This window comes from Pteronotus mesoamericanus, unplaced genomic scaffold (genome assembly GCF_021234165.1).
Source record: "Pteronotus mesoamericanus isolate MK-2021 breed Mesoamerican mustached bat unplaced genomic scaffold, CSHL_Meso_final contig_120, whole genome shotgun sequence".
NCBI classification, from domain to species: Eukaryota; Metazoa; Chordata; class Mammalia; order Chiroptera; family Mormoopidae; genus Pteronotus; species Pteronotus mesoamericanus.
The window spans coordinates 2219226-2233000 of NW_026555041.1; the positions used below are offsets into that span (position 1 = coordinate 2219226).

The 13775-nt window shown below is 50.8% G+C and overlaps 1 protein-coding gene across 1 annotated transcript in view; it reads right to left on the reverse strand.

Annotated features, from left to right (window-relative positions):
* ACTN2 (actinin alpha 2) overlaps window positions 1-13775 on the reverse strand; it is a 61520-nt gene that overhangs the window by 10121 nt on the left and 37624 nt on the right. Inside the window, exons 8-14 of the mRNA XM_054584730.1 lie at window positions 13430-13515; window positions 11979-12071; window positions 10184-10414; window positions 7998-8145; window positions 6432-6582; window positions 3778-3886; window positions 605-745 (exon numbers count right to left, since the gene is read on the reverse strand). Coding sequence (XP_054440705.1) covers window positions 605-745; window positions 3778-3886; window positions 6432-6582; window positions 7998-8145; window positions 10184-10414; window positions 11979-12071; window positions 13430-13515 — 959 coding nt within the window. The remainder of the gene's footprint in view (window positions 1-604; window positions 746-3777; window positions 3887-6431; window positions 6583-7997; window positions 8146-10183; window positions 10415-11978; window positions 12072-13429; window positions 13516-13775) is intronic.

Sequence of the window (13775 nt, forward strand, 5' to 3'; positions counted from 1 at the left end):
GTGTCTCCTTTATACTTGGATTGTTTTGATGACCTATCTATTTTACAGAAAAGAGAATTTTAAAGTATTTTATTTTTATATTCTATTACACATCAAAATCACCACACAATGGTCCTTAAACATATTGGGTCCTAGCTATTGGAGAGGGACTCTCCCTGCAGACACTGCCACTTGGCAGTCTGGTTTACAGCTTTAAATCCAGAAGAACGAAGAAGATTTGTATTGTGGGAGGCAGAAGATACTGATCTGTGGTTTGATTCTTTACAATCTGGCAAAACTCAGCAGATTTTAGTAAACAGTAATGTGCACAAACTCTGCGTCATAGTTAACTCACTAGCAAGGAAACTCATAACTTCCCATGAATAACATCAAGAGCATTCATGTCTATTTTACTCAATTATCCCACTTTTTTTGTTAAAGAACAGATCCTTTTAGATATAGTCACCACCATCTGATTGATGTTCATTTGGTTAGTTTGGCAGGAAAGAGTGGAATGCACATTTTAAAGTTAAAGCTCAAAGGGTGACGTGAGGGTGCTAACCACATTTTTCTCAGCAAAAAAAGAAACAAACTGCTAAAGGTTGGACCGGGAGGACTGGCCCACCTGGATCTCCTCGATGCTGTGCACGATGAACATGTCCTGCAGGTCCTCCATGGCGCCTTCCATCCAGTTGTTGAAAGGAGCAGCTCTCTTGGCAAACTCCAGGTGAAGCTGGTCAATGGTTTCTAGCAACTTCTCAGTTCTCTGAAGATTAAACAGAAGCAAACGTAATCATAGATCAAACAATAACAACTTCTCTGAATATGTAAATAGGCATCCCAGAGCCACACACTACCACCTGACATTTTGTCACTCGCGATGTTCTCTTCATCAACATGTTTATACACAAGATCAACCCCTGTTCCAACAGCCCTGCCGGAGTCTGAAGGGTCTTCTCACTCAAAGAAGGACCTGATACTATTGGAAGTAGCCTGGTTTTGAAAGGACTTACAGGGATCTGCTAGGTAGCAGCTAGGAATGGGTGGTCAGAGGGGAAATAAAGCAGGGCGCTCACCATTACAATCTAACCAAGAATTTAATACAAGAGGCTCGAAGCAAAAGGAACACCATGTCTCACCAGCTGACGCAACAGTGCTGAGCTCAGTTTGATAAGACTGTCGGGTGTCCTGAGCATGACAAGCAAAACAGCACAGAAGGCAGGGAGAGTCCCTGAGCCTGTGCTGAGAAAAGGGGCTTTTGTAATCATCTTACTGAGATTGCCCAGTGTCCTGAATGTCACAAGCCGGAATCCTACAGGAAGGGGAGGTAGACCTTGAGATTCTGGGCTGGGAAAGGGACCTTCTGTTACAATTTCACTAAGACAAAGAGCCTTTCCTAGCTGAGAGAGAAAGCCTTTGTAGCTGTACATTATTTCCACGGGGGAAGGAGGCGCTCCTAGAAGCCAGCTGACCTATATAACTCCTGACCCCAATAGTCGGCATCCTTAGATTAGCCAAGTACCCACCTGTAGCCTCAGCTCAAGTGTATAGAACAAGTTCACTATCTTACTAACAAACTAACTAACAACTTTCTTTCCTCTAAAGGAAAAGGGGCATTCAGACCAGCCGGGTGCCTGTTTACAGTGTTGTGTTTGTGTTTCATAAATAAACTTGTTATCTCATTTCCACTATACGTGTTGTCTCTCGCTTGAATTCATCTCTTGAGGCGAGACAAGAACCAAGGTGGGGAGCCCCCTGACTCGGGTCTCTCTCCCCATCCATAGCAGATCCACTACCTGTCACCTTTCTGAAAACTGAGAAGCCACAGAGGGTACATAGTAACCTGCTTTTTAAGTTAGAGGAGGTGACTCCCTAACCACGCCGGGTAACAGAAAAGTCAGGGCGGCTTCCTCGCTTTCGTCAGCACTGAGCAGAGAAGATGCCTTTTTGCAAAAGCCACTCACCTCATGAAGACAGGAGGAACTACAGGTTAATGTTCCCCAGTCCTCATTTGGCATTTAACACAGATTTCTTCTTTGCTTTTCAGGCAAATGAAAGTGCAAGCTTCCAGCAGAGCATAGCACCACTTGTTTCGTGTGGCGGAGAGGGTGGCGAGCAGACAAGGAAAGCACCGGTATCTACATGTCTTCCTAACTACATTCATTTTTTCCTCCTGTTCTAAAATATATGAACTGTGTCTGTTACATGCCTGGTCCTTCCTCTCTCTTGACATTTCCTTCTTCAGGTGGACATGTAACAGCCACCTGGCGTCTAGGAAGCATGATATCATGTCTTTTAAAATTTCCCCAGAGTCAGGGTGAAAAGACTCAGAAAAGTGGTAACTGTTGCTTTCCTTCACATCATCTGAGTCTTCACGGGAAAGATAATTAGACACAGTCACCCCTCCTTATCTGCGGTTTCACTATCTGTGGCTTCACCCATCCATGGTCAAACGCTGTCCAAAAACGCTCCATTTCCCAAACCTTGGACGCCCTCTGCTCCGACAGCCAAACACTGTCATCACCATGGCTCAATGACCCAGGATCAACGGAAGGCGGTGACCCTCCTTTGGAAGGGCATCTTTCCAGAAGGTCGGAGTAGCCTAACCTACGCCACTTAGTGCCCTTTATCCCCTCATACAGGTGCTGTGTCATCTCACACGAGCACAAGACAGTGAGGACAGGACAGTAAGATATTTTGAGAGAGAGAGACCACATTCACATAACTTTTATTACAGTATATTGTTAAAGTCCTGTTATTGTTGTTGTTAATCTATTACTGTGCCTAATTGATAAATTAAGCCTTATCATGGGTATGTATGGATAGGAAAAAACATACATAGAGGGCACAGTGCTGTCTGCAGTTCCATGCCTCCACCATGGTACCCGAGGACCAGAGAGGACTGCAGTTCAGCGAAACACGAGCCACTCCCTGCTGTTCACCCCCGTCTGAAACTTGAGTAAAGCCAATTCATCCCGACTCTTTTCATATCATTTCTTACATCAACATTTGTTGCCATTTCCCTTTGCACATCTCCAGTTAAGTTCTTCCCGAACTTGACTCAATCACAGCCCAGTTTACTCTTACACAAAGACCTCTGGAAATTCACTGTAACTACTACCAGATACAAAATTGGCTTGTATCGTAATCTCATTATCCCTGGATTTTTTAAATTCAAAAATACATGCCCTGGCTGGTGTGGCTCAGTTGACTGAGTGACAACCTGAGAACTAAAGGATCGCCAGTTCAATTCCCAGTCAGGGCACATGTCTGGGTTGCAGGCCAGGTCCCCAGTAGGGGGTGTACAAGAGGCAACCACACATTGATGTTTCTCTCCCTCTCTTTCTCCCCCTTCTCCCCTCTCTCTAAAAATAAATAAATAAAATCTTTTTTAAAAAGTACAGTGCACTGCTACATGGATAAATTATAGTACAAAGATTCCAACTTCCTATTTGCCTCTTTTTTCTACTTTTCATACTCTCTTTAAAGGCTCCTTTCACTGGATAATCTGTTTTATACATGAAATGCCACAGAAAAACAAAAAATTAATAACAGGCACTTAAGTAAAAAGCCTCTATTAAAAGGTTTCGCATCACCCTGGCCAGGTAGCTGAGTTGGTTAAAGCATCTTCCTGATACTCCAAGGTTGTGGGTTTGATCCTCGGTCAGGGCACGTACAAGAATCAACCAATGAATGCATGAATAAGTAGAACAACAAACCTATGTCTCTTTCTCTCTAAAACCAGTAAAATTTTTTTTAAGAAAAGGTTTCCTGTCATCGGGGGCTCTGCGACCTCACCTCCAGGGCCTCTCTCCTTTTCTGCGTCAGTGTGCCCAGCCTGTCCCACTGGTCACAGATCTTCTGGCAGCGATCGTTGACATTCACAGCGTCATGATAATCCAGCTCACTGTCAGAAGTGAAAATAAAGATTAGCTTTCCCAGATGATGTCAGGAAAGATGAACATGGGTCCAAATAAACGGGGGTGGGGTGGGGGGTTGTGTGTGTGTGTGTGTGTATCTTTTTTTAAAGATGTGATAGAACTGGCAGGTGTTTCAGCATTTTGTTAACCATCGCCACTGCAAACATGATCACTATTCTGATAGATTATGAGAAAAATTAGCAAAGCTTTGCTGGTCAAAAGGTTTGTACACAGCAATGCTGTCTTTCTGATGCTTCAGGCTGATTATTCTCCCTCTGATTTCGTGGCCAGGCCCCCAGAGAGCATTATTTTTAAGGGGCAGTGTCCCCAAAAGGGAAGCCACCTATCCAACCTAAGGCTAGCCCTGTGGCCGTGCTGAAGCTGCAGCGACTGGAATGCCAAAATGCGTCTAAGGGGGAGGTGTCAAGGGGGGGCCGATGTGTCCTTGGCGCCTCTGAAGAGCACTGGGCCTCACTTGTCACAACAAGAGGAGCATCCTGTCCTGAAGGGACAATGGGGACTCTAGCACTGGAGGGACGCCTAACGCCTGGCAGGACAGAGCCCTTCCTTTTGTGGACAAAGAGATTCCAACTTGTCTTAGGCCCCTCATGTGACAGCGAGAACAAGATTCCTCACTAAGTGATTCCTCTTCCTCACCAGCCCGTCCAAGCTTCCTAACAGGCGCTTTGGGGGGCGAAGTGATTTGAACCCACTACTCAGCAAATTCCCAACTAGAAGGTCAGTCTGGTATCCTCAGGGATAAAAAAGACCAAATGCTGTACAGAATTTAAACACCTTCTAGTTAAAATCACAGCGAGATGCACAGAGATTTAAAGACACCTTCAGGAGACTTTTCCTCCAAAGCAGACCGGACAGGAGCACCTTCTCCTACCACTTCCATTCCTGGAGTTCTTAACAAACCTTAATGGTGTTAATAAGACCTTAGATTCAGGCAACATCTGTTCCTTACTTGTTTTTTCTTCCCCCTCTTAAATCAGCTTAACCAGTCCTTACTGACTGTCACTGTTTCTATTACTGGATAAAGGAGGTACGAACGGCTGTGGTCCTCGAGTTCTTCCACTGGCTAAGAAGCTCCCGGTCGCCGAATTAAAGCTCGTTCGGTTCTTACGAGCAGCTTTCTACACACATGTACATGTCACTGACTGAGAGGAACTAAAATCCTTGTGCTTATTTTTATAATAACCAAAACATATCAGCACTTTGTACAGGCTTGAATGCAAAGTAAAAAGGCTACAAAATGCTGACATTAAAGAGAAGAAAGACTTCAAAGCAAAACCCAGGAACCCTACTGTTGTGTGATGGAGATGCCAATGCTTGGGGCGTACGGTTATTTTTGGGGGAACATTCGCCCTCTTACCTCCTACGTGTTAGTGCTACACAAAGCTGCTGTCAAGGAGTCAGGGCCTGCACAGTGGGGCACGCTATTTATATGCACCCTGGGAACTGCCCACACAGGTTGAGTTATTATTTTAGGGAAGTTAAAAGGGAGGGTCATTCATAACATTAAGAGGAGCCCGGGTTTAAATTCTGTATGTGGTTCCTCTCTTAAACTGTAAGAGACTGGCATTGGATATGCCTGGAATCATCACAGTAATTAAAAATTACTACTTAAATCTTATGGGCAGCACTTAAGACCATTTCGAATTACTCATGAGAGCTACTGTAGATCATTGACTGGCTTGAGTTTCTTTCACCCCCATGTCACTTGTGAGTGTCCAGGGGCAGCTGGACATCCAGCTGCAGGAGGCGGGAGAAGTCAGAGCGCAGCGCACGGGCAGATGTGGCAACCAGCGCACTCGCGAAGAGGTTGTTTGGGCTAAAAATAGGATACTCTTGAAATAGGCCGTATCTGTCAATGAAGGAGTCTGCTCTCCTCCAGGGTGAGGAGCATGGGAATTCTAAAATGTAACATTACATAAACATTTATGTTGACATTATGTGACAGGTTCTAAACATTTGCGAACTTATCAGTGATTATGAGGAAGGGAAAGGAGTAGGCACGAAAGTTTGCATTTATCAAAAGGGGACAAGGGTCTTTAGAGAAATTTGGAAACACTGTGGGGCAGCCTCTCCCGGGGGACAGCCACGGCCGCGGGCCGCACCCTGCACCGAGCGGCTCTCATAGACAGCGAAGTGGGGCTGCCCTGTCTCCTCCTTGAGAGCTGAGGCACCATTTCTGCTTCGGTTTCTGGACGTGCAGCGTGGTCGCCGCCTGCACCCAGGCCTGTGGGCCCCCCGGTCTGAGCTGCGCTCCGGGCCTCCCTGCAGTGCCCTGTGCTCCTGCAGGGGACTGTCTGTGCTGGGCCAGGGTGCTGCAGGACGGGGCACACGGGGCCCCCGCCCCCCCCACCAAAAATCCAAAGCTGATTGGTTCATCCATTTAAAAGAAGAGGACAAATCCCATCCCAGACTCCTCCAGGTTGGCCCTCCCAAAATTCCGCATGGGAAAGGAAGGCCAGGCCGGGGAGCCTTCCACTGTCCACGCCCGCAGGTGTCCACAGCTGCACGTACTTGAGCTCCTGCGCAATGGCCGCGATCTGCTCCACACGGTCCTGATGCGCCGCCAGGTCGCTCTCAAAGGCCTCGTGCTTCCGCAGCAGGGCCCGCACCTCGGTCAGCGACGCCGACTCGTAATCCTTCTGCAGCAATATCTGTTCTTTGCCTGCAAAGGTTGTCACAAGAGTAAGAACAGGCCGATGTCACATGGCAGCGTCTCTGTGCCTGCAGCATTCTCAGTGATCGTGAACACAGAGAACAGGGGCAGAGAGCCGGGCCGAACACGTGCGGCAGCGTCACACCCGGATTCAGGCGTCACTCCGTGAAGGATGAAAGCCCACGTCTCCAAATAAAGGGGAGGCCAGCCGGCCACACCCTAGTACCAAACATGTCTCGTTCGTGACCCTGGTAACAGAGATGTGATCTTCCAGGGCACCCACAGTGACATTAGTAATTATTAGCTCACAGTCACTGGGACCGTCAGGCAACCCACTCAGATGCTGTCTGCCTACCCACAGGCTCAACTCTCACCCTAATTCTTTCTGTTTGAAAGCTTTACTTTCTGCAGTAAATGTAGTCTGTGGGCTTTCTTCCTAATAAATTAGACAGTTTCTCTCTGAACTTCCACCTATTTCCCCACAAATATTTCTTAAATCGATCAATGGGGTTATAACTGGACCCACATTCTTTCCCTGGCTGATGCCCTTTAAGAACTTGATTCTTTAAAGCTAGAAACAGAAAGCAAATGATCCCACATTTAACAATGACAGCCGAGCACTATTGTGTGCCAGAGACTGACTTAAATGCTTCATAAATATGAACTCGTTACATCTTCCTCCAACCCTGTGGTGGGGGGGGGAGTGGGCGGGGGGTGCCTGTCATTCCCACTGTGAGGCGGACACTGAGGCACCGAGAGGCGAACACTCTCCCCGAAGGCACAGAGCTGACAGGTGGCACGGCTGGGGCTCCAGGTTGGGGCCTGTAAGCGTCTTGAGGGCAATCCCGACAGTCCCACTCTGAGGAGGCTCATGGGGGCCCCAGATGGGGGCACCTCCTGCTCTGCAGCGGGACAGGGTCTAGCTCAGCCAACGGCAGCCCGCAGGGGACGGCAGGACAGCAGTGTGCGGCTGCGGGAGCAGGGCTGGGCAGAGCTGAGAGCGGAGGCGAGCCGGGGTGCCGCGAGGATGCCGAGACCAGACCGCGGTGCCTGCCTTCTTCCTTTCCAGGCAGACTTTCTAAGTGGGAAATGATGCTGCTCTGGGGCATGTAATAAATACCCTATCGGCAGAAGCCAGGCTGTCTGACCCACAGTTAGGAAATGAATAGATACTTGTAGAAACAAGTAAAAAAACTGGGGCAGACAGGAGATCAGGCCCTAGGTAGGCAAGTGTGGGAAGAATGCATTTTGACAGATTCCTTATCTGCCTGATGAGAAGGTAAGAGGTTTAGTACAAGAGAGCAGAGTGGAGAGAGGCGAGGACCCCCACCTGCAGGGCCCCCACCATCAGGACAGTTGGTAATTGCACCCGTGGCTCTGTCCTGTTGCCCCCCCGCTCCCACCCTGCCAGCCAGGTCACTCACCGTAGGCCCAGGTCTCGTGCGTGGACGCCTTCTGCCGGAACTTCTCGGCCAGGTGCTCCACACGCTCCAGCCTCCGGATCTCATTCAGCAGCCACTCCTCGTAGCCCTTCTCCGCCTGCTCCAGCCTCTGCCAGGCCCCGGCGATGTCCTGGAGGCGGGGACAGGCCAGGCCTGGGGTCACTCACACCTGACCTCTCAGGCGTACCTGTGAACCGCTCCGATGCTCGGTGGGCAGCGTCATCCTGTGTTCTTTCCATTCCCTCACCTCCCCGGACATAACCATTCAAATGTTCTAGCTTTTAAATGTCCACTTATCATTGGGGCCTTTTAAAACTAATATAGCTGTTCTCAGGAGCGACCAAATGCCTGATACTCCTCCAGATGTGGACAGAGGCTAACAGCGCTTTACTTTTCTGGCCAGAAGACGAGGACACCTCAAAGTGACTCCATTCACCACTGTGACTCAGTGACTGGGCTCAGCCAGCCAGCCGGCCGTCAGTGGTTTCCTAGACGCCACACACGAGCTGGGTGTGAGCCAGACTTTATGAAAGATGGGTGACCTGTCTAGCCCCTGTGGCCCTGCAGCCTTCACACTGGCTGTGGAGGAAGACAATCAATAATTAAACACACTTGTTTCGGACAGCGAAGTGCAATGACAGGATCAGGTGGTGCCGAGAGCCCATGGGGCAGGGTCCCTCGGGCAGGTTACTTGGAGAAGACCCCTCCCATTTGGGGGGTGGCGTCTGAGCTGAGACGTCACAACAGGAAAGCCAGTTTTGTGCAGACGTGGGGCCCCAGGAACCAGCAGAAGGCCTGGGGGACAAGCTCATGTGGCAGGCAAGCGGCAGAGCGGCCAGGTGGGGAGGGGCCGAGCAGGTTGGGACTGGAGGCCAGGAGGCTGAGTCTGTGTCTTTTTCTAAACACTTTGGGAAGTCCTTGGACGGATCAGAGAAGGACGAGACACACTCCGACTCACACTTCAGGAAGATGGGGGTGGCTGCTGTTGAGAAGCAGGAATTTTAGGGGCAAAAGAAAAAGAAGAGGCTGTGAGAGGGTGAGCACGGGGTCCAAGGAGTGAGGCCCGTGGCCTGGCCTGAGGGGGAGGTGGGAAGTGCAGAGACAGGGGCAGATTTAAGACGGGATCTGGAAGCGGAGCCACCAGAACTGGCTGAGGGACTGGTTGCAAAGGAGTGACGGAAAGCAGGGGTCCGTAATGACACCAGGGCCTGGGGCTTCGGTTCCTTAGAGGTGCCACCCACTAAGGTTTGAGATGCTTTTGAGACATCCAAGCAGGTCCATGAACCTGGAACTTGGGAGCAGTCCAAGCTGAAGACTGAAATCTGGGTGCACAGGCATCTGGGTGGCCATCAGAGCCACGGGCCTGGGTGCAATCACCCGGGGGCGTAAGGACAGAGAAGGTGGCCAGCAGAAGCCAGGAACCTCTGTGCACAGACCAGACAGAGGAGACCAGGCTTGGAGCAGTGAAGGAAGGACCCCTTGGTGAGGCAGGAAGGAAACAGTAAGTTCAAGGGCAGGAGTTTCAGGAAGGAGGCGATGGCGAACAGGCTACCAGCTACAGAGGACAGGAAGTAAAGTGACTTGATCCGGTCATCAACCTGGATGCTGCTGGGGAGTCTCAGGGGAGGGGACAGAGGCCAGGTTACCACAGGGTGAAAGGCAGAAAGGGTAGAGGAGGGAGGGGCGGGCGGCTATTAAGGGCTCTTTCCGGATGTTCTGCTGGGAAGGGCAGCCGAGAAACAGGACGCTCCCCGGGGCTGGCGGAGGCCTGCCGTTTTGTTCGGCAGGTTCTAGAGGACTCGGTGCCAATGCCAGGGATCCGGTAGAGAGATGGACTGAAGATGGAAAGAAAGGTAAGTGGACTGGGGAGGGGACAGCAGGGAACAGAGGCCACTTGTCCTGGGTGCTGGTAGGCCCGGTAGGGACACTGGGCCCAGCACGCGGCAGGGGGAGTGGACGGGGTGTCATCAGGGTTTGTTAAAGGCTGTTGTCTGGTGGCAGGGGGTGAGGGGCAGCACGGACCACCCAGTGCAGAGGGCAGGCTGCACTGCACAACGGTCAGGGGGCGGGGAGGGGGAGACACCGAGAATGAAGTGGCTGCAGGGCCAGAGCTCTGCTCCTGGACCGAGACCCGTCGGCGGCCCCGGGAGGAGGCCCGGGCTACTCACCGACACCATCTTGCCCTCCGAGGGCATGAAGGCGGGCCGGTTGCTGATCCGCAGCTTGGTCTGCAGCGTGTTGAAGTTGATCTCCAGCTGGCACTTCTCCTGCACCTTCGGGGGCTTGTGCTTGCGGCGGTAGTCCCGGAAGTCCTCCAACTTCTTCTGCATGGCCTGCATGGTCTTCTCGGGCGTCCGGTTCTCCAGCCAGGGGATCGTGCGGCGGATCCATTCCAAAAGCTACGCCCAAAACACGTAAATGCTGCTAAACCCTGCAGACTGCCCCCCCACCCCCGCACCGTGAAAAAGACCTCACAAGCAGGGATGGACTAATTCAATGTTCCTACAACTGCAGAAGTACGATGCCCGCTGAAGGCTCCTCTGTGCGTGGATGGATGGGCCAGTGTCCCACCCACGGCCACAGCGATCCCCCAGCGACACCACACACCAGGCGAAAACTCAGGGTCAGCACGAGTCATGTCTTACAAATGTGGGACATTTACAGAAAACTCGGGGACCAGACATTAGCAGACAAATGCTGGATGGAGCTTTTAAATGAAATAAATAAATAAATAAACAACCGAAAATAAAAAATCACCTGACACAGCGAAATGTAGTATAATAAAATCAGAGAAGGAGTGGGTTTAACATAAGCTCCAATCTAATGAATTTATTTACTAGACAAATGTATTGTAAGTCTGGGACTGACTCAATGCCAAAGTATATTTTAGTTTGATATTTAGTGAAGTCCTGAGGACAAGGTACATTCTCCTGAATTACTACCAAAGTCTTAGAAAGGACCCCCTGAAAAGCCGTGAATAATTTACACTTAAGATCACTTTGAGAATGTCAGCAGACAACAAAGATTAGTTAAAGTGGCACTGTGCCCACAGCCTGCAGGCCTGTGGAGGAAACGGCGGGACATCGTCACTGAGGCTTGCCGTCCACGGGTCCCAGTCGGGCTTCAGCCCCGAGTGCATCATGGGCATCGGACAACAGGCCAGACTGACTCCACCGCCGCAGGGAGAACACAGGGACTCAGCAGCAGGTTGGAGTAACTGGAACACGCGTCCTGGTGCTTTTCCCAGAACAGCCTGCACATCGGCTACAAGCAGTCAGGGCAAAGGTCCCTTGGTGTGTGGCCTGCGTGATGGTGACCGAGTTCCATCTACAGGGGCTCTGGTGTGGGCCTCACCTCGGTCCAGACCCTAGGTGACAAGGCTGCTGAGTTACGACTGATGCTGACACAAGAATGAGAGAGCACGTGGCGAGCACTGTTCTAACGGAGCACCTGGCTGCCGCGCACCAGGAAGCTCCTGTGCAGACACTGGGACGAAGGGTTCTGACTCCCACGTGCTGCCCCCTAGGGATTTATACTCGAGGCTGAGCCGCGTCTAGCACAGCTGGGTGTGCTCCGCGGAGCTGGGTCTCCGTGGACCGGGCCTCTGAACAAGGAGCGCAGCCGCTGAGATGTCAGAACCAGGAAGAAGTCACATAGTGTGGTGGCGCCTCGGGGAACGCGGCCCTGGAGGTGCCCAGCAGACAGTGACGCCACACTCTGCTCTCAAACATGCAAACTGCCTCTGCGCTCGGGGCTGGCTGCAAAGCCCACCGGGGTTCCCTCGGGGCCAGTAATTATGTTGCTACAGGTGAACCATCTCCGAGTTCAACTGTATTTTCCTACTTTTATTCCTCCTGAGATGAAAAATGTAGAGTAAACAACACTGACAACCCATGTCCACCCTCTCGCCTCGCCCTCCGGGCGGGGACGGACAGGATGAGGGTCGCCGTTCGTTTCCTTTACCTCACTCGCTAGCCTCTCATATTCTTCCATCAGCCTCTCATTCTCTTGATTCACAGCAAGAACCTTACATATCCTGTTAGCCGCTGTCTCGGCCTGTAAAACACAAGAGGTAAACACGACAGCTCTGTCGACAGGACATGCACACACAAAACTGAGCGTGGTAGGCATGAGGGGGCCGCGGGGGGTGGCGGGCTGTACGTGGTGCAGATTCGGGTTAGGGTGGAAAAGACTGAGGGCATGAATCACTTCACACCTTTTGTACAGTTTTCACACAGACTTACACGGCAGGCTGAATATACTGTAGGGAACAATGGGGAGATAACATTAGTCTAAACACAAGCTTTGTAAAACATTAAGCAAGTTAGTAACAGAAATATATGGGCCGAGGGAACTAGAATCTCAGGCTCCTGAACGTGTGCCCACCTGAGCACACTACTGGCCTCAGGACTATGGGGTGAGAACTCTCTAAATAATCTTAAATAAATAGCCTTTGAGAATAAAAGCAAAAGTGACTGGGTCCTGAACATAGGTGGTTGCACGGAGTTCACAGACGGCCTCTCCTGAAACGAATGTGCAGAACTTGGGAGATGGAGTCCTTCCCCGGAGCTGAACTTGCTTTGAGACTTGGTTTAACCAACGCGAGACGCTGGTGAGATAAGAACTACCACCGTTCTGTGGAGGAAAACTTGGGCCCGAACGGGCAAAGCGCCTCGAGCCAGGGTCACGGAATGACTCAGGAAGGGCCGCGTGCCCGCCGGCCTTCCAGGCCTACAGCCTGTCCCAAAGCCTCGCCTCTGACGCCCTGTATGGGCTGACGTCCAGGTAGCCTCGCGTGCTGACGATGGTCTTAAAGAGAGCAGAGGAGTACCACAGCTTTTGTCCACCCCAGTCTACGAGGGTTCTCCAAGGAGAGATCCGTGAAGGGGCCAGAGGCAGAAACAGATAAATATGGGGGAAAAATACATTTACCCACCATATCCACCCCTCAGGCTGTTTGTCTTAAGGAATGTGAATTTTTTTGAGGTTCTAACACTGTAATCCTTTCCCCATTTTAGTTAAAAAGGGGTTAGATTAGTCTTTAAAGATGCTGGAACCAACCCTGGAGCACTGAAGGCAGCTTCCAGGGACCAGGGCACTGGGAAGCACTCGCTCTCGTTGGCGGATGTCCCTTTTACTGCACCTTTTGTTCCTAAAGTACAATGTTTCCCACAACTTACTAATAAAATAATATCATAGAAGGAAGGAGGGATGAAAACACTTCGGGAACTGTCTAAAGTTAAAGCTGTTAAAAAAAAAAAAAAGAGTATTCACAGTTTGGAACTTGCCATATTAGGTCACCACGAAACACTGAGAAAGATTCCAAGGTAAGATGTGAAGCGCACACGCACGCACACACACAACTGACGCCCATGCGGGGGGCAGCACAGCCCCGACGGACGCGTGGTGGGTACCTGCTCCGCGCCCGCGAAAGCATGGTAGAAACAGGACACGTACGTCATGATGGCCCTTTCGTCCGGTTTGGGGGTGTTCACAATGTCTGAGGGAGGGAAAAACAGCACAGAAAACACACACACACACGAAGAGCAGAAACCAGGGTGAACAAGGGAGGGACAAGTTGGTTTGCACCGATCGATTTTTGTGTCTCTTGGGCCCACAATCCCAAACCTCAGACAGGTGGTTCGTGAACAGAGTGATTTAAACCAGCGTTTCTCACATCATCACATAGAGGCCTCTTCTCCTCCCTCCCCGACGGGCTGTTGCAAGTGCCCTCCGGGCACTGCCACAGGAGCCGTGGGC